Consider the following 20236-nt stretch of genomic DNA (forward strand, 5'->3'; position numbering starts at 1 on the left):
CCTGTGTTGTCTGGGGCTTCCATTCTACAATGTGGACAAGAGACATCAGCCTGGACCATGTCCAGGCAACACTGGTGGACTCAGGTCATGAAAGGGTGGCAAGTGAGGTAGCCGATGCTTCATCCCACAAAGGACCCGGCCACGCATACCAGTCATGACCACTGTTGAGTCGTCCTCTCTATCTGCACCTTGGCTGGTGAAGCTGCCGATGTGGCAGTGATGGAGGGTCAAGTGGGAATCCTTCCAGCCTTGAGTGCCAGCTCACCATCCTTAATTGTTTGGCAAACACGCTGTCTGTCATTAATTGTCATTTCCCTTTAAAATTCCAGGTGGGTGTGTCTGGAACATGCCATGCAGTGCTGGGACCCAGAACCAGTCCCAATTTTGGGTTCCTGAATGTGGACTGAACATTCAGCCTCAGGTGTTGCTGTCAAATTTCCCCCATTATAGTGGTGACACTAATAGCCTCTCCATTATTCTCATCCCAAATTCCGTGTCATTGCAGTAAAAAGATTTTTGGAGTCATTGAATCATACAGCACAGAAGGAGGCCAAGTCTGTGCCTTCCGGTTACTGAATCTCTTTCCAGTGGAAGCATATTTTACTCTTCATTGCCTTTTTCAAAACTCTTCATAGTGTTCTGAGCTGGTTCCATTTATTGGTGTTTGTAAAACTCAAGATGTCCAGGCAAAATTGTACTGTCTACAAGAATTTAGCTCTTTTCTTTATTAATTCTTGTGATGTAAGCATTGCTGACAAGGCAGGCATTTACTAGCCATCCAAAATTCCCTTGCGGAGGCAGCAGTGGACCTTTACTTGATTTCTTGTAGTATGTAATACATTGTTTGTTGAAGCTTCACGCAACTGAGTAGCTTGGTAACTAAAGAGTCAACCACCTTCGTATAGGACCAAGGTCACAAGCTACACTGGGTAAGGTTGGCAGATTTTCTTCCCTAAAGTATAGTAGTGAACACGTTAGCTTTAACAATGGACCTACAATATCATGGTCACTTTTATCATATCATCAATAATCCATATGGTGATAGACAAATATTTCTGTACCATGGAATGGAGCAACATTTCCATTTTCAGAAGGCTACTTTGTAGTTCAAATCAACTATCTAGAGCAGCAGTTTTGTACAAAGGAACAGTGGTGTCATGTTAGTTCCAGCATCTGGCATCAGCGGATGGATCATGAACTCGGTTGTACTTTGAGCATAATAAAGCAAATAGTTCCAGAAACTTTTTAATTGATCCAACATTTCTTTTGGGCAGTAAAATCTTTATTTAACTGGTGGGGGTGCGTTACTCAATTGGCACAAAACGTTTGTTATGGCTAGAACCCAAGCCATAAACATGCAGCAAAATAAGCATTGAGTTTAAGTTCCTGGTAAAGTATAGAATAGGAATGACGTTCTTCATGTTATTTTGAGATCTGATTTTAATAAGGCACCTCTAATTAGTTCCAGTGCAGTATTAATTTCTTTCTAAGGTAGTTTTGGCCCCCTCATGTTATAAAATCACCAAATGCTGTTCAGCTTGAAGGCCCTAACAAGTGATTTATTCCCAGAGCTATCAACATTGCACAACTCCTAGGTGTGAGATTTTCAGTCACATACCTGAGGCATTGTCTCACACCAAAACATAAACATGTTAAAAGCATCAAGCGTCACATAGGCACCAACAGTGAACTTGGATTAAAGAATCTGTCTGCCTAATCCAAGTTTGCTGTCCCATTACTGCTGTTGCAGCTGTTCAGAGTCACTTTACAATGACTGAATTGGATGTTAAAGCGATTGAGTTTTATCTCCTGGTAGCCACTCAACTTTCCCAAACAGCATAGAAAACTAAGCTTGCCACCAGGAATAATGGGCGTTAACTGTATGGAAGCAATGTAGTGAAGTGCCATGTGAAAAGCTGTATTTTTAAAGATAAAACAACCTCTGGTAACCAGCTTCACTAGCATTCTTGTATCAGTGACTGGGAAGAACTGACAATCTTGCTGAAAGGCACAATGCGAGCAGGAGTGAGAAATGCTCTATCAAAGCATTTGAAAACTATGTGTAGCCAAAAGAATATTAGCAAACAAATCTCTTGTGTGTGTAAAAAAAACCCCATGACTCCATCCTTCAATGTGATATAACTGTGATGGAAATAAACATCTCATATTTATCTTGCCATTCTCCATTCTTTGTTATTTTGTATTTTCTTTTCATTTACTTTTTTTTCACTTGTTTTTTAAGTCACTCTGTTTCTTTTATTACTAGTCTTTAAGTAATCCACTGATTTACGTAATCCACTAAGGCAAGTGCCACGTCCATGGTTTTAATTTGATTTCCTCAATGGAGAGCAATGGCATGCTATTCACATGGAGCTATTTCTGAATACACAGTGGCAGTGAAGGCCCTTATTAATTCCATAGCACTTGACATTTTAATAGAAAACATGAATATCACAAAAGCCTTGCCTCCGTAGCAATCTCTTGCTTTCTCTCTCTCTCGTGTACACCCACTGTGCAGCAAAACAACTCAAAATAAAATGACACGATCAGGATTTATTAACACTGTGCAGGGATAGATAGATCATCTTCCTGAGGCAGGAGGGCGCGGCCTCACATGAGTACAGTTAACACTCAGTGCAGGAGAGCTTTGGGGCTTGCTCTTTCTGTTCTCGAAATGGCTGTGATAAAGAAGAGTGCATGGATTCTCTGTCTGTTCCATCAAACAGTCACGGGCAGTCAGCCTCTGATCTTCGGGTAAGCATTCTCCAAGGCGACCTTCACGACACACGACAGCGCAGAGTCGCTGAGCAGAAACTGATAGCCAAGTTCCGCACACATGAGGACGGCCTAAACCGGGATCTTGGATTTATGTCACACTATCGGTAACCCCCACAGCTTGCCTCCTGGACTTGCAGAATCTCACTGGCTGTCCTGTCTGGAGACAATACACATCTCTTTAACCTGTGCTTAATGCTCCCTCCACTCACACTGTCTGTACCTTTAAGACCTGGTTGGTTGTAGAGATTCGCATTCTAATCAGTATTCTGTAACTTGATTTTGTGTCTCTGTATGCCCTGTTTGAGAGCAGATTTCTACTCCATCTGACGAAGGAGCAGCCGAAAGCTAATGGCATTTGCTACCAAATAAACCTGTTGGACTTTAACCTGGTGTTGTTAAAACTCTTACTGTGTTCCATCAAACAGCATGGCTGAACTGATACTCACCACTTCAGGCAGCGCCTGTCTCCACTAAAGTCCTGAGGAGGAACATGCGCACTTTCCAAATTGCTCACAGTAAAAGACTCGAATGATTCATTGTACCTCATCACACTCATTTCTATTTATTTTCTGGCAGCTTCTACAACTGGGACACTCAGAGCTGCACATGTAATTCCAGCCCATATTACCAGGTGATCACTGACAACGTCTCTGGGCTCCTTTTCAGAAACAAAAGAGATCGGAAAACAGTACATGTGGATCCAAAGGTACAAGTTTGATTTTCTGTTCCTCTCCAATTCCTTGTGAGTTGTTCATCTTTCTTCTCCGAAGTAAAATAATATTTTGAAAATCTTACAAAACAGAAATTAAATATAAAATAAACAAAATAGAAAACACTGAAACTGTTCATAGAATCATAGAATCAAACAGCACAGAAGAGGCCCTTTAGTCCATCAAGTCTGCACCAACACATTAGAAATAACTGAACTCCCACCTAATCCCATCTGCCAGCACTTGGCTCATAGCCCTGAATGTTATGATGTGCCAAGTGCTCATCCAGGTCGTTTTTAAAGGATGTGAGGCAACCGTTCTCTCCCACCCTCCCAGGCAGTGCATTCCAGATTGCCACCACCTTCTGGGCAAAAACGTTTTTCCTCACATCCCCCCCGAAACCTCCTTTCCTTCACCTTAAACCTATGTCTCCTCGTAACTGATCCTTCACCTAAGGGGAACAGCTACTCCTTATCCACTCCATTGCAGTGTTAATGTAAACTGACTTGTGACAAATTAATAAACTTTTTTGTGCTATGCTAAATTCTCTCTGTCCATGTCCCTCATAATCCTGTACACCTCAATCAAGTCATCCCTCAGTCTTCTCTGCTCCAATGAAAACAACCCAAGCTTACCCAACCTCTCTTCATAATTTAAACGTTCCGTCCCTGGCAGCATCCTGGTGAATCTGCTCTGCACTCCCTCCAGTGCAATCACATTCTTCCTATAATGTGGTGACCAGGACCGCACACAGTACTCTAGCTGTAGCCTCACAAGTTCTATATAACTCCAACATGACTTTCCTGCTTTTGTAATCTGTGCCTCGATTGATAAAGACAAGTGCCCCATAAGCCTTTTCACCCTAATAACATGCTCTTCTGCCTTCAGAGATCTTGGACAAACACACCATGGACCCTTTGTTCCACAGAAATTCCTAGTGTCCAACAATTAATTGAATACTTTCTTATTAAATTACTCCTTCCAAAGTGTACCTTCTCACACTTTTCAGGGTTAAATTCCATCTGCCACTTATCTGCCCATTTGACCATTCCATCTATATCTTCTAGTAGCCTAAGATATTGTTAAACACCCAGCCAATCTTTGTGTCATCTGCAAACTTATTAATCCTATCTCCCCCCGCCCCCTTCCCCACCCCCCCACATAGTCATCAATGTCATTTATATAAATGACAGATAATAGGGGGCCCAACACAGGTCCCTGTGGTACACCACTGGACACTGGCTTCTAGTCATGAAAGCAGCCTTCTGTCATCACCCTCTGTCTCCTACAACTGAGCCAATTTTGAATGCACTTTATCAAATCATCAAATTATTCTGAAGGAACATTTCCCAGAGGGCAACTCCCTTGCCCTCTTCCCCTAGCCCTGCACATTCTTCCTGTTCTAATGATCCAATTCTCTCTTGAGTGCCTCAGTTGAACCTGCCTTCACCACCCTCTCCAGCCTGGGCTTTCCATTCCCATTAGCATTGGGCAGGTTTGGTGATGGGAGCAGAAATATCACAAGAAGGCCAAAGTCTCCTTTGACGTCAATAGGATTGTCCCCTCGTGGTGGGCTGCATCACTGTTGTTCAATATCTGGAACCTTATTTAAGTGCATTTGCATCTCATTATCGGGCCCATATGCCAGAATCATATCCAACCGCCCATCAAATAATCCACCCTCGACAGTGTGCTGTCAGAATGGCACGAAACGTGACTGGCTTCAAAAGCCAGCATCTGCCGAGCACGCCTCCAAGGACATTCAGAGATGAGCGCAGCAGTCATGGAGTGGCTCTGTGTATTAAGAGGGCTGACTCAGAGGTACTGGTTCTGACTCGGGTGCAACCAGCCTTTGACTCAAAGTGACCAGCCTTTGACTTGACGTGACCAGCCTTTGACTTGGGGGTGACCAGCCTTTGAATCGTTGATGGGACAGTGGAGGTGCCTGGATCGCCAAAGGGGTGGCAGGACCTGCTACAACTGCAGAGAATGAACCCCAGAGAGCCATTGCTTGGAGGTGCCCCGCTAGACCCAGGGTGTACAAATGGCACCTAACATACCTGCAGATGCCTGAGTGTCACTGAAGACTACACATGTCCAGGGAAATGGTTGGTCACATCTCCGTTCTCTAGCTATCAACCTTCAAAAAACTTCTCTCTTTTTGGCAATGAAATGTTCTCTTTCATGCTGCCACCCCTCTACCTTCACTATTTTGCCAGCACTTTCTGTTTTTATTCTGGGCTTCCAGTATTTGTAGTGCTTTGCTTTTGATTGAATTGTTCTGTTTTCGATGTGGAACAAAATCATAAACACAACCTTCCTGAATTGATTTATTACTTATAGTAACCATAAAACTTCCTCTGATGTGTTTTAACTCCAACTTCAAAAGCAGCTCACCATGTCAATATAACTCTTCTTTTCCATTTCCTACAGCAATCATTCTTATGAGACCAGGGCTGGAATTCTCCGACCTCGCCCAGGGCTGGGATTATCCGGTTCTGCTGCAGTGAATGGAGATTTGGCTGAGCGCCAAATTCTCTGTTCTCGCTGGCAGTGGTGGTAGGGTGTCCGACATCAAAGAATTCCGGCCCAGCAGTTTATTATAGGTTATGTGAGATGGAATATTCCATTTGATAGAAGGTAGGATTTACTGCACATAGAAATGGATTACATTCACCTCCAGGGCTATTTTCCTCTATAACCATACTCAGCCATTTCAAGTGCACAATAAACTAAACAGACCTCCAATTGGGTAACATTCAGATTCAATGAATCTCCCCCTCCAATGAATGCCAAGATTTGACATAGCTGGAATCCAACAAAAGCTGCCACATCCAAAGATGTGCAGGATAGGTGGATTGGTCATGCTAAACTGCCCCTTAGTGTCAGGGGATTTGTAGGGTAAATAAGTAGGGTTATGGGGATTGGGCCAGGTGGGATTGTGGTCGGTGCAGACTCGATGGGCCAAATGGCCTCCTTCTGCATTGTAGGATTCTGTGATTCTATGTATGGTCATCTATTACCACCTTTTGTGGCATTCAGTGGAAAACAGCTGTACATGGCAATGTTTATGGAAACCAACTTGCAGACCCCATGTGGCAACAGGTGCTCCCGAAGCAGGCAGGGACAGGAAGTGGTCCTTAATTGGCTACTAAGGGGGCTCAATTGGTTGCCCAACCATGCTGCCGTGATTACCACCGCTGGCAATATAATATGGCAACAGGAAAATGTCAGGCTTCCCTCCTGATGTCTTCCTTAACCATATAGCCATTTTCTACTTTACAATCCCCTTGAGTGGGCTGGGAAAATGGAGCTCACCAACTGTGTTAGTATATTATTGTTATATACTCCCAGATCATTGTGTTTTACTGGACAAATGGGGGTAAGGAATATTATTTGAACTTTTATTACCAGGCAGAAAACAGAAGATTTTGCTTAATGGAAGAGGGCATGGAGCAAGGCTGCCAATTTACTGTAGAATCCTAAAATAGTATTGAGGAAGGCCATTCAGCCCATCATGTCTGCGCCAGCTTTTTCACCTCTTGTTTGCCAGATAATGGCCGGAATTATCCGGCTGTTCACGCCCCGTCACTGCAAGTGAGGGTGGAAAATGTGGCGTTCAGCCAAATCTTTGTTCACTGCAGCAGGACCAGAGAATCCCACATGCATGAACGGCCAGAAAATTCCAGCCAATATGAATGTTATATTTACCCCTCCCCTGACTGATTTATGCTAGTCCATAAATCAATGCAGGATGGAAAACCTTGAGCCACAGAACACTAATTTTGTGATGCGCACTGCAGTGCATGAGGTTGACTAGGACAATTATCCCCAGAGCATCAGCAAAATACTTAGCTGAACAAAAAACAAAGGAAGAGACAATAATCTTGCAAAAAGAGTATTTTCTCTTGAATGTTATTCAGTAGTTGGTTCCTTTCATAGCAGTGTGTTGGTTCTCCAACATTAATTAGTCAGTGAGGACTGAAACCTGTGTAGAGTGTGGTCCCTGTGGTGCATCAGTTTAAGTTGACCCTCCAAATTTTATTTAGTGTACTCATTTTGACAGTTTGACTCCAAATTTCTATCAATTTTTTATGTTATCTGGTTAACTCGATCTCTTTTCCTGTCTTCCTCAAGTCTTTCTGTGCTGTCTGTTAACATGTGATAAACAATCTGCTCAGAGAAACTGGGGGCGATTTTGAGCTTGCGTTAGCCATCAGTGTGGGCCCAAAATCCCGCAAGAGTCAGGAAACAAGCTTCTCGCCGGCAAGGTCTCGTATCCCATTTCTCCACACCCCTCGCCTATGACATAACATGGTTCCAGCCCAGAAAAGGCGGGAAACTCATTTCAATGTATTTTAATAACTTTAAATAAAATTAAAGGCCTTTCATGCAATATGTTTCCCTCCCCCCCCCACCCCCCGCCTCACTGAGCACTCATACCCCACTTACACGACATCACATCGGCGAGGTTTACAACAGGTTTTTATAAGCTTGAAAGGGAACCCGCCATGTCACAAAGGCAAATATAGCCCCCAGGGGGAGAGGGACATACCCGGCTCCCTGGCATCCTGGCAATGAAAACCCGGCATTGTCAAAGAACAAAGAGAACAAAGAACAATACAGCACAGGAACAGGTCCTTCGGCCCTCCAAGCCCGTGCCGCTCCCTGGTCCAAACTAGACCATTCTTTTGTATTCCTCCATTCCCACTCCGTCCATGTGGCTATCTAGATAAGTCTTAAACGTTCTCAGTGTGTCCGCCTCCACGACCTTGCCTGGCAGCGCATTCCAGGCCCCCACCACCCTCTGTGTAAAATATGTCCTTCTGATATCTGTGTTAAACCTCCCCCGCTTCACCTTGAACCTATGACCCCTCGTGAACGTCACCACCGACCTGGGGAAAAGCTTCCCACCGTTCACCCTATCTATGCCTTTCATAATTTTATACACCTCTATTAAGTCTCCCCTCATCCTCCGTCTTTCCAGGGAGAACAACCCCAGTTTACCCAATTTCTCCTCATAACTAAGCCCCTCCATACCAAGCAACATCCTGGTAAACCTCCTCTGTACTCTCTCCAAAGCCATCACGTCCTTCTGATAGTGTGGCGACCAGAACTGGACGCAGTATTCCAGATGCAGGGGCAGACACTCTGGGGAACCCCAGAGGGGTGATCCCCTTAATCCTCTTTTATTTACATTACATGTGGGGATTGCTCCCGATGCCTGTGTGGTGGTGGGGGGTGAGCCCTGATGCTTGTGGGGAGAGGGATTGGCCCCTGTGCTTGTAGGGGGAGGGGGTTTCCCCCATGTCTGTGGAGGGGGGGGCAATATCCTTTAGCACAGACCTTTGAAGATGGCGCCACAATTTCTCTCAGGCTGTACCCCAACAGAGTGACATCGCAAACCACAGCCCCAGATTCTCTGTGCACTGAGTGCCAGAAAATCTGGAGAGAAAACTCGGCTGTTCAGCTGGAGAGCTACACACCAATCTTCAATCTGAAACTGACACTCTGACAGTTTATGAGAAGATTCCGCCTACAGTGTTTTTATGTATCTCTCTGTGGGATGAGGACATAAAACGAAAGGGGAAAGAAACAGTTATAATGAAGTTTGCCGAATGTAACTAGATCCAAAACAAAATGATGATTTGCACATATTGGAACAAGTCAAGACAGAATGGAATTTGTATGTTAGTCGCTGGAAGGACAAGATGTTGTCTTTTTGGAAGACCAGCATTCGTGCAATATTCTATTCCACTGGGTTCTGAATCCATTCAGTAAATATGTCTAGAACCTCGCTGTTCTGCCAGGTTGGAAACAGGATGAAAAGAACCAGCAATATCTTTGATGGGGAACAGAGTTTTCTCCAAAGAGAATGCACAACTAAGGGGGCCTCAGCAAAATAACTTTGATCCCTTCCTGAAACTTTAAAAAACTATTAAAAAGGAAATGCAAGTCCAAGAAAAATTAAGTTAAACTGCAAAATAACGTCCTCACTCACAGCGTTTATTTTTAACTTGAGTTTTTTTTTTGGCAGGTCTCTCCTGGGGATAATACCATGCGGAGCTTAATTGAAACAAACCTTTATGTCCAAGTGGTTATTTATGACCACATCACAAGAAGAAAGTCCTGAGCACCTTTGAACAAAGACAGGATGATCTCAACATTATTTGTTCATGTTTTCGCTCAAAGAAATGGTTAACCAGTTGTAACGACTGCAGTGAGCAAATAAATAAACATACACAGATTTCATAAACATCCATCCTGTTTTATTTACACTAAATATAAGTATTCCACTTTTGCTTCCAAGGCATTAGCTTGCTGCTGCAGAAAGCTGTTCCTAACTTGGTTTGTTTACATGAAAAAGTGGTTAAAGGCAACTGGGTTAAACACTTTGATAGTCGTGTGATAAGTTATACCATTTCCTCGCTTTGGTGTTGTACACCATCTCTGGCCAAAAGTGCAGAGAGCAAGTTTTGCCCAGAGCTTGCCCCATACTAGAAGAGCTAAGTGAAGGCTTGCCCTTGAATTTTCCAACCCCTTCCTCCATGACGAAATAGCTAACGAGCAAGTACAACCTCCCTACATGGCATGACTGGGGTGGGGGAGTTGGCATAGTGAATCCTCCCAATCCATGCCACTGTACCATGAGTGTTGATAACACTCCCGGAATGAGGCCAACCTTGTTTTAGCCTACACTAATGATTTCAATCATGCTAATAAACCACCCACAGAATTCAAGGCCCAGTAGGATAAAATCTTGGTTTCATTGCAATGCTGATACAGCTATATTATTGCACAAACTTTGTCCGATATCTTGAAAGACAATTTGATGGTTTCCAGGCACGCACATAGCTGCAGCATTCAAGAAAATTAATTAAGCCTTACAAACCAATTTCCATGCGACAGAATCCTGTCAAACATACATAATGCACTCTGCTCTTCAATAGCAACTGCAATGGTATTAATTTCCTGAGATAAATGGAAACCATTATTAACTTCTATTTAATATCAAAAAGGAAAACCTTTTTGAGAAAGAGTTCCCAATAGTTTTATGATGTTGAAAGCCTGCACATGAACAGTCTGTAAAGACAGGGCAAATTTTCAAAAAGGAAATGTTCAAATGATATATTCAATAAAGATAAAATCCAACCAATCTTAGCTCCATAATTTGAAAAAGATTTGCTGAAATTGTTTTGGCTTGTCTAGTATTCCCCTTATAGCGAGTAGAACATAGGATATCTTGTCTATTTAACAAAAGTTGGCTACTATGCCTGTACAATGAATTGAATTGGATAGTTCCAATAATTTCAAGGATGCTGTGATGTTATATGGATATTTGTTACCTCACTCAGAATTATGCATTTTCAAAGCACTGCTATGCCTCATTTGCACTGATAATCAGCAATTGAACAAACCTCACCTTTGCTGAAGTAATTTCTGTGTTTGCGAATGGAAATTTTATGAATTTCTCGTTATGAATCAGCCATGCCTGCACTTCAGATTGGAGCCAATTAGAAGACTGTATCATAAGCATTCACTAGCCTGACGAGAGTATCTATGCTCTTCTACCCACAAATGATTGCACATAAAACACAAAAAAAATGGCTACGTGAATAAATACCTTCTCAACCTTGCTCCTCACCTGAGCTGTGGTGATCCTCAGGTTAAATCACCACCAGTCAGCTCTCCCTCTCTAAGGGGAGAGCAGCCTATTGTCATCTGGGTCTATGGCAACTTTACCTTTACCTAAATACTGTGACCCAAATCTTCTGGTCTCCAGATTGTTGAAGGTGGGGCGTACTTGGAAGATATGCATCAGGACCCCGCGGAAGTCCTCAGGTTAGACATATGTGGGAATTGCCCAGGAAGTTTAACTTTCTGATGGGCTGGTTCCTTGCTGCCCAGGACCCTTCACAAATGTCTCCAGCCCTAATCTTAGAGCAGAGACTTGGACCTGATACATGGGACCTACTTGGATGCTTACCCAGGAAATGTTTGACCAGGCTTGTCCAACGTACAGCCCATGGGCTAGAGTCTGACTCACCAAGGGTTGCTATCTGACCTGGGGACGAGTGTTCAAAATATAGGTAAGTGGAAGTGGCAGATTTTGACAGGAGCTGCACCCCCAACCACAGGCTGCTCCTCTCCCGCATCTGCAGGAGCACAGCAGTCTGTGATTGGAGGAGTAATGAGTGGTGGGAAAGTGAGTGGTAACCTCAGCCTTGGACCTGAACACTGGTGTCTGCCTGGCAGGGCGCAAGATAAGGCTGCGAGGGAGAGGCTGCCTACCGGGGTGGATTGCGGGAGAAAGAGATGAGGGAAAGGCTGTATGCGGGAGGGTGAAGAATAGGAGGCTGCCAGGGAGAGGCTGTCTTCCAGATATAGGGCGAATGGGGAATAAGAGGCTGCTTGGACAGGCTGTCTGCTGGGGATTGGGGAGAATAGGCTTCCTGCCGGGAGTAGCAGGGGGAAGAGAGGCTATGAAGAAGAGGCTGTCTGCTGGACAGTTAAAACAGTCATCAAGTTGATAATGTCCTCTATGATGTTCTGCATAGAGAATGATGGCATAGTATTCAGCTATTGAGAATCTCACAGCCCAATCCAATCCAATCCTCCAACATGCACTTTCCAGCAAAGCTCCAGGACAGAATGACTTCTTCCTTCACTTCACGAAGTTAATAAGACCAATTATAGCACGCTTGCTTCCAGCTGAGCTATGGTTATCCAGTCAGCACTTGAATGTGGGTTGACTCCATATGTTGTAGTGCCTTTAGCTTTGAGCCTTCAAGGTAGGCTTCTCTGTATGTCCTTTGGAATATCTGCAAGGCATGGAGCATTACTTTGGCCCATAATCTTCGAGGTTCGGGGCACTGTAACAGGGAGGTACCCCAAAGAAACACTGGAAACACCCACCTTCAAAGTCCCCAGCTAAGTTTTGCACAGCAATTGTTTAAAAATTCACAACTTGGAGTGAAACATCATGAAAAAATGATGGATAGCTCTAGTTGCTTAAGGAAAACAAGTTTGGCAAAGGCTTTTCATGGAGGCAGTGTCTTTTATTTTCTGTTTGGATATAATATCTAAATAAATAAATCAGACATCTAAAAATCTGTGGGTTGTGATCCTGGAGGCTGTTCCAAGATTGCATTCATATGCACTTACTTAGTTTCATCATTCAGTTCCTAACAAGAATTTGTTGGGGTCAGCTGGAGAGCATGTAGTTAGAATGTTAACTGTGGCTCACTTGTGCCTGAGTTTGAAAGTTGTGGATTCAAATTCTACTCAATAGACCTTGAACATAATCTAGAACCATGCTCTTGTGTGGTACTGAAGGAGTGCGGCAGTGCTGGGAATGTTATCGTTCAGATGAGACATTAAATTAAGAACTTGTCTGCCCTCTGAGGTAGAGAGATCCTATAGCACAATTTAGAGAAAAAAATCTATGCCCTATTTTGAGCTAACATTTATCCCGCAATTAGCATCACAGCTTGCTGTGTGCACATTGACTGCTGAGTTTCTTATCTTACAAAGGTGACTTCTCAAGTATTTAATTAGCTGTAAAATGGTTTGGGATATTCCTGAGGTCAAACAAAGCATGATGTGAATGCATGTTCTTTAGTTGTGCGTGGGGCCAGCCAGTACCAATGCCACTACAAGTGCATCTCTAGTTCCCACATCCCCCCATGCAGCTGGAAAATGTTGCAACTCTTTGGTGGGAGTACATTCTGCCAAGTCCTCCCCTCATTATTATATCCTCTTGATTTTGGGCCCTGCTACAAAGTATTCATCCAATATTTTTTTTAAAACCTTGCCCTTTCTACAGGGCTGCAAATTACTGTTCATGTTTGGACCAGCAGGGCCCATTTACACTCATCAGGGGGCCGACAGATTTGATCTCATTGAACGTATGAGCCTTTTATGTGCTGGATCCCAATCCAGGCTGGGAAATAGGAACTGCTGGCAAACGGAATCTTCAGCTTTGGGTTGTCACCTGGTCTCAGCAATCTGGTACATTGTGGATTAAAACTCTGACCTTTAAAGGATCATCGTGAACTCCTGGTGTCAGGAGGGACTCAGCATAGCAGATTACCTGCCAGTTTTCTGTTGGTTGTGTTCGACTGCTGCCAGAGTTAGAGCAGAAGGATGGTGGAAGACATTCGGAAACCAGGACCATTTCAGCTTCTCTTCAGGATCCGCAGAAGGACGGTCCTTCAGATCACCAATAATCACAGGACTGGGTGATGTCACTTCATGGTCAGTCTCTAGAATTATCTGTAACCAGTGATTATAACAAACTAGAATTACTCATGTTTAGAAATAAAGAATAAACAAGGCTTTAGTTAAAGAATAGCACAGGCCACAAAGAAGGCTATGAATCAGTTTTTGGAAAGGACAGTGTATCGTGACCACATTTCTTTTTGCTGAATCCATGGAATTGTGCACTTAACTCAAGGCCTGATGTTTATTTTCACGGCTGCTGCAGACTTTTAAAATCATTTATGGATGACCAACTGAAATTTAATGAACTTTTCAGGAGTTGTGTATTGTTGCTTGGAATTCCCTCGCACAATCTCTCCGCCTTTCTTTTTCTCTTCATGAAGAGGTCCCATAAATCTATCCAATTGTGACCTAACCTAATAACTCCTTATGTTGCTTGATGTTAAATTATGTTTGATAACACTCATGTAAAGCACCTTTGGAAGGAGATGTTATTGAGAGAGGTGGAGCAGCATTCATCAAAAAAGCATCAATGTCAGATCAATAAAGATAAATTTTCTTTGAAGGAATGCAATTCTGGATCATTTATCACACACTATCGTTGTGAGAATATGGCATTTTCTATGCCCAATTTACCACATTTTAATGTGCATTTGGAGCCATCAACTGTCTTCCCACATTGGCCAAAATGGCTGCGATGTTTCGAAGGTGCGATAGCAAGTTTTGCAATCTCGGATGACAAAAGACTTCTCCATTATGGAGGTGAAGAATTGAAAGATATTTTTGAGACACCTCTGCCTGAGCTAAATGCCTACAACTTAGCAAAAAAAGTACAAACAACCTATTTCACGCCCAAGAAAAATACAATGAAGAAAACACTTGTCTTCCGACACCCTAAGCAAGAAGCGAATGAGACAGTTGATCAGTCTTATAAGCGACTGAGGCAGATGAGTAACCGAATGAGACTTTGGTGATGTTGAACATGTCAAACAGGAAATCAAAACACAAATAATTGAAGGTTGTCTCTCAGATCAACTGCACTGAAAAGCAATTGAAAAAAACAAAAAGCTGTAAGAGCTTTTGGATTTAGCAAGATCACGATTGCTTTCAGAGTCCAGAGCTTCTGAAATTGAAGCTGCCAACAGTAACTACTACACTCCAAGTTCAACTCCTGTGAAAACTGTTCATCGCTCATATGCCAGGAAACCACCTGGAAAGTAACAACAGCAGTCTCACAAAGTTATGAGTTGACCAAAGAATGTTTCCACTGTGGCAATGCTTATCTACTTTGGCCAAGATGTTCTGCTACCAGTAAACAGCGTAAAGCCTGTGGAAAACCTAACCACTTTGCTCATGTTTGTCACTCATCAGCAAAATCGACAATCATCACTGACGCCAGCTGAAAGGTGCCATGTTTGTGTACCACAGCGAAAAGGTCAAGAATGTAGCCAATGCAGATGTGGACAGCCCTGAATATATTCACACAGTACTCACATTCGGATACAGCAACCAGCCATGTGTGACAGTGATCATTGACTGCTCGGATGTAATGCTCTCAGAGATAAAAGAACACCTCTCTCTGTCAGAGGCGACAAAGCATTCAACAAACTTCAAACTTGCCCCATTCTCTACCAACCAGGGAAAGAAACATTTCCCCTGATAACAATGACAAACGACTTAAATTCTCAGAACCTTTGAAACTTCAATCTTATTCAAAGACCATGGAGCAAATTATGTAATCTATGTTAAAAGCAAAATACTGCGGATGCTGGAATTTGAAACAAAAACAGAAAAATGTTGGAAAATCTCAGCAAGTCTGACAGCATCTGTGGAACGAGAATAGAGCCAACGTTTTGAGTCCAGATGACTCTTTGTCAGAGCTCTGATGAAGGGTCATATGGACTCAAAATGTTGGCGCTACTCTCTCTCCACAGATGCTGTCAGACCTGCTGAGATTTTCTTGCTGTAATCTATGTCATGGGCTGGATTTTATGGGCTGCCGTGTTCCCTGTCCTGATTTAAAAATGATGTGGAGAATTGTACCGACAACTGAACAACGAGGAACACTACAGACAGTTACCCGCAGATCCGACCAAAGAACACACCCGTCAACTCAACACTCTGATCAAGACCTTTGATCCAGACCTTCAGAACACCCGCCGTGCTCTCATCCCACGTACTCCCCGCGTTGGAGATCTCTACTGCCTCCCGAAGATACACAAGGCAAACATACCCGGCCGGCCCATCGTATCGGGCAATGGGACCCTGTACGAGAACCTCTCTGGCTATGTCGAGGGCATCCTGAAACCCATTGTACAAAGAACCCCCAGCTTTTGTCGCGACACGACGGACTTCCTACAGAAACTCAGCACACATGGAGCAGTTGAACCAGGAGCACTCCTCGTCACAATGGATGTCTCGGCACTCTACACCAGCATCCCCCACGATGATGGCATTTCTGCAACTGCCTCAGTACTCAACGCCGACAACTGCCAGTTTCCAGATGCAATTTTACAACTCATCCGCTTCATCCTGGACCACAATGTCTTCACCTTCAACAACCAGTTTTTCATCCAGACACCCGGAACAGCCATGGGGACCAAATTCGCACCTCAATACGCCAACATCTTCATGCACAGGCTCGAACAAGACTTCTTCACTGCACAGGACCTTCAACCGATGCTATACACTAGATACATCGATTACATTTTCTTCCTTTGGACTCATGGTGAACAATCACTGAAACAACTATATGATGACATCAACAAGTTCCATCCCACCATCAGACTCACCATGGACTACTCTCCGGAATCGGTTGCATTTCCATTAAGGACGGTCACCTCAGCACCTCACTGTACCGCAAGCCCACGGATAACCTCACGATGCTCCACTTCTCCAGCTTCCACCATAAACACGTTAAAGAAGCCATCCCCTACGGACAAGCCCTCCGTATACACAGGATCTGCTCGGATGAGGAGGATCCCAACAGACACCTCCAGACGCTGAAAGATGCCCTTATAAGAACAGGATATGGCGCTCGACTCATCAATCGACAGTTCCGACGCGCCACAGCGAAAAACCGCTCCAACCTCCTCAGAAGACAAACACGGGACACGGTGGACAGAGTACCCATCATCATAGAAACATAGAAACCCTACAGTGCAGAAGGAGGCCATTCGGCCCATCGAGTCTGCACCAACCACAATCCCACCCAGGCCCTACCCCCACATATTTACCCGCTAAACCTCTAACCTACGCATCTCAGGACTCTAAGGGGCAATTTTTAACCTGGCCAATCAACCTAACCTGCACATCTTTGGACATCGTCCAATACTTCCCCGGAGCGGAGAAGCTACGACATCTCCTCTGGAGCCTTCAACATGTCATTGATGAAGATGAACATCTCGCCAAGGCCATCCCCACACCCCCACTTCTTGCCTTCAAACAACCGCACAACCTCAAACAGACCATTGTCCACAGCAAACTACCCAGCCTTCAGGAGAACAGTGACCACGACACCACACAACCCTGCCACAGCAACCTCTGCAAGACATGCCAGATCATCGACATGGATGCCATCATCTCACGAGAGAACACCATCCACCAGGTACATGGTGCATACTCTTGCAACTCAGCCAACATTGTCTATCTGATACGCTGCAGGAAAGGATGTCCCGAGGCATGGTACATTGGGGAAACCATGCAGACGCTACGACAACGGATGAATGAACACCGCTCGACAATCACCAGGCAAGACTGTTCTCTTCCTGTGGGGGAGCACTTCAGCGGTCACGGGCATTCGGCCTCTGATATTCGGGTAAGCGTTCTCCAAGGCGGCCTTCACAACACACGACAGCGCAGCGTCGCTGAGCAGAGACTGATAGCCAGGTTCCGCACACATGAGGACGGCCTCAACCGGGATCTTGGGTTCATGTCACACTATCTGTAACTCCCACAACTTGCCTGGACTTGCAAAGTCTCACTGGCTGTCCTGTCTGGAGACAATACACATCTCTTTAACCTGTGCTAATGCTCCCTCCACTCACATTGTCTGTACCTTTAAGACTTGATTAGCTGTAAAGACTCGCATTCCAATCATTATTCATTGTTCTGTAAATTGAGTTTGTGTCTTTATATGCCCTGTTTGCTGTTTATGAGCAGATCTCCCACTCACCTGATGAAGGGGCAGCGCTCTGAAAGCTAGTGGCGTTTGCTACCAAATGAACCTGTTGGACTTTAACCTGGTGTTGTTCGACTCCTTACTGATTTAAAAAGTCAGTTGGAAACCCGCCATGAAAAAATTAGCTGCCCTGCAGTCATTTTACACTTGATGGAGCATGAATTGACTCAGAGTAAGACTTCCACCCACGTCTGAGGAGGAAGAGTTGCCTTAGAGAGCTGCTCGCTAATCGGCAGTCCCTGAAAATACGGAGGTTATGGAGGCCAGACTGAGGGTAAATCTGGCCCACACAACTCATCAAGAAAACAAGATGGGAATTTTCCCATCCCGCCTGCCACAGGAATTGTAGCAGGGGGGAGACCATGCAAACATCCGTTGACCTCAGTTTTTCCGGTTTCGGGACAAGAAAATCCCGCGCCAAGAGTGAGAACCAGATTAGAATTTATGTTGATGTGTGATCACCAAACCAAGCCATATAACAGGAAAGGTACTTGACATGACAATCAATGACATCATAAAGAAAGTGCATGATGGGAATCACTTAACTAAATTTGCAGGATACTATCACATTGAACCTGCAGATGAATCAAAGTATCTTACAGTATTCTCCTCACATATGTCTCTTTCAATAGAAGAGACTCAACTTTAAAGTCAAGGCAGCAGCTGGGGTACTTCAGTACATTGTTCAGTCTGCATTTCAAGGACTTGAAGGCATGCTGAATATCAGTCATTGACATTCTCATCTACAGTCGCATTGAAAGTGAACTCAAAATACACCCGCATTCACGGCCACAACATCTTCGAGAATGTAGCCTCACCTCAAAGAAAGACAAGTGCTTGTTCAATGAAGGCAGAATCAAATTCTTTGGTCATGTGTTCAAGTTGAAGCAAAAGCACATAATCCGTGGTCTCACTTCTCAGCATTGGATGGACTCCAAAGAAAGTGAAAATCTGGACAAGCCTTGGGGTGACTGTTTTTACTGTGGTAAACGTAATTATTTCTAACACTAAGAATCTGCTGTAATCATCAGTGACAACAAACAGATGTTCACCAGTGTGCAGGTCTTCAAAATCAACACTAACCTCAATCCATGGTCCTGGAGAGAGTTCAAGTTTTTTTTTTCACTAACCTTTGCACATCCTATGTACATGTTTTCCTGAGCTACCCCACAGAGTTAATGATCAACATGTACATGAATGCAATTGAGAATGAGGGATTGAATGAGAGTACACACAGAGCAAAATATGACCGTGTAGCAGAAGCTACATGCAATAGAGCGAAGCAATCCCACAATGAGCTGATTAGATCTAAGACCTGCAGTCCTGCAACATCTAATCATCAATGATGGTAGACAGTTGTACAACTCACTGGAAGAGGAGGCTCCAAAAATATCCCCATTCTCAATGATGGACAAGCCCAGCACATCTGTGCAAAAGACAAGGCTGGAGCATTTGCAGCCATCTTCAGCTCGAAGATCTGAATGGATGATCCATCTCACACTCTTCCTGAGGTCCTCGGCATCACACATACCAACTTGAGTCACTCTATGTGATATCAAGAATCTGCTGAAGACACTGGATACTGCAAAGTCTATAGAACATAGAACATTACAGCGCAGTACAGGCCCTTCGGCCCTCGATGTTGCGCCAACCAGTGGTACCAATCTAAAGCCCCTCTAATCTACACTATTCCAATATCATCCATATGTTTATCCAATAACCACTTGAACGCTCTCAACGTTGACGAGTCCACCACTGCTGCAGGCAGGGCATTCCACGCTCTTACTACTCTCTGAGTAAAGAACCTACCTCTAACATCTGTTCTATATCTTTCACCCCTCAATTTAAAGCTATGTCCCCTCATGCTAGCCAACACCATCCGAGGAAAAAGGCTCTCACTATCCACCCTATCTAATCCTCTGATCATCTTGTATGCCTCTATTAAGTCACCTTTTAACCTTCTTCTCTCTAACAAAAACAACCTCAAGCCCCTCAGCCTTTCCTCATACGATTTTCCCACCATACCAGGCAACATCCTGGTAAATCTCCTCTGCACCCTTTCCAACACTTCCACATCTTTCCTATAATACGGCGACCAGAACTGTACGCAATACTCCAAATGCGGCTGCACCAGAGTTTTGTATAGTTGCAGCATGACCTCCTGGCTCCGAAACTCAATCCCTCTACCAATAAAAGCTAACACACCGTACGCCTTCTTAACAACCCTGTCAACCCGGGTGCCAACTTTCAGGGATCTATGCACATGGACACCCAAATCCCTCTGTTCATCCACACTACCAAGTATCTTACCATTAGCCCAGTACTCTGTATTCCTGTTACTCCTTCC

General features: G+C 44.1%; 1 protein-coding gene across 1 annotated transcript in view; it reads left to right on the top strand.

Annotated features, from left to right (window-relative positions):
* The window catches only part of cfap299 (cilia and flagella associated protein 299), a 509278-nt gene extending 499553 nt beyond the window's left edge, over positions 1–9725 (top strand). The window contains 2 exon segments of the mRNA XM_078235737.1: positions 3355–3484; positions 9526–9725. Of these exon segments, the coding sequence (XP_078091863.1) occupies positions 3355–3484; positions 9526–9621 (226 nt within the window). The 3' untranslated portion in view covers positions 9622–9725.
* The last annotated feature ends 10511 nt before the right edge of the window (positions 9726–20236 follow it).

The sequence above is a fragment of the Mustelus asterias genome, chromosome 1, assembly GCF_964213995.1.
Source record: "Mustelus asterias chromosome 1, sMusAst1.hap1.1, whole genome shotgun sequence".
Taxonomy (NCBI): domain Eukaryota; kingdom Metazoa; phylum Chordata; class Chondrichthyes; order Carcharhiniformes; family Triakidae; genus Mustelus; species Mustelus asterias.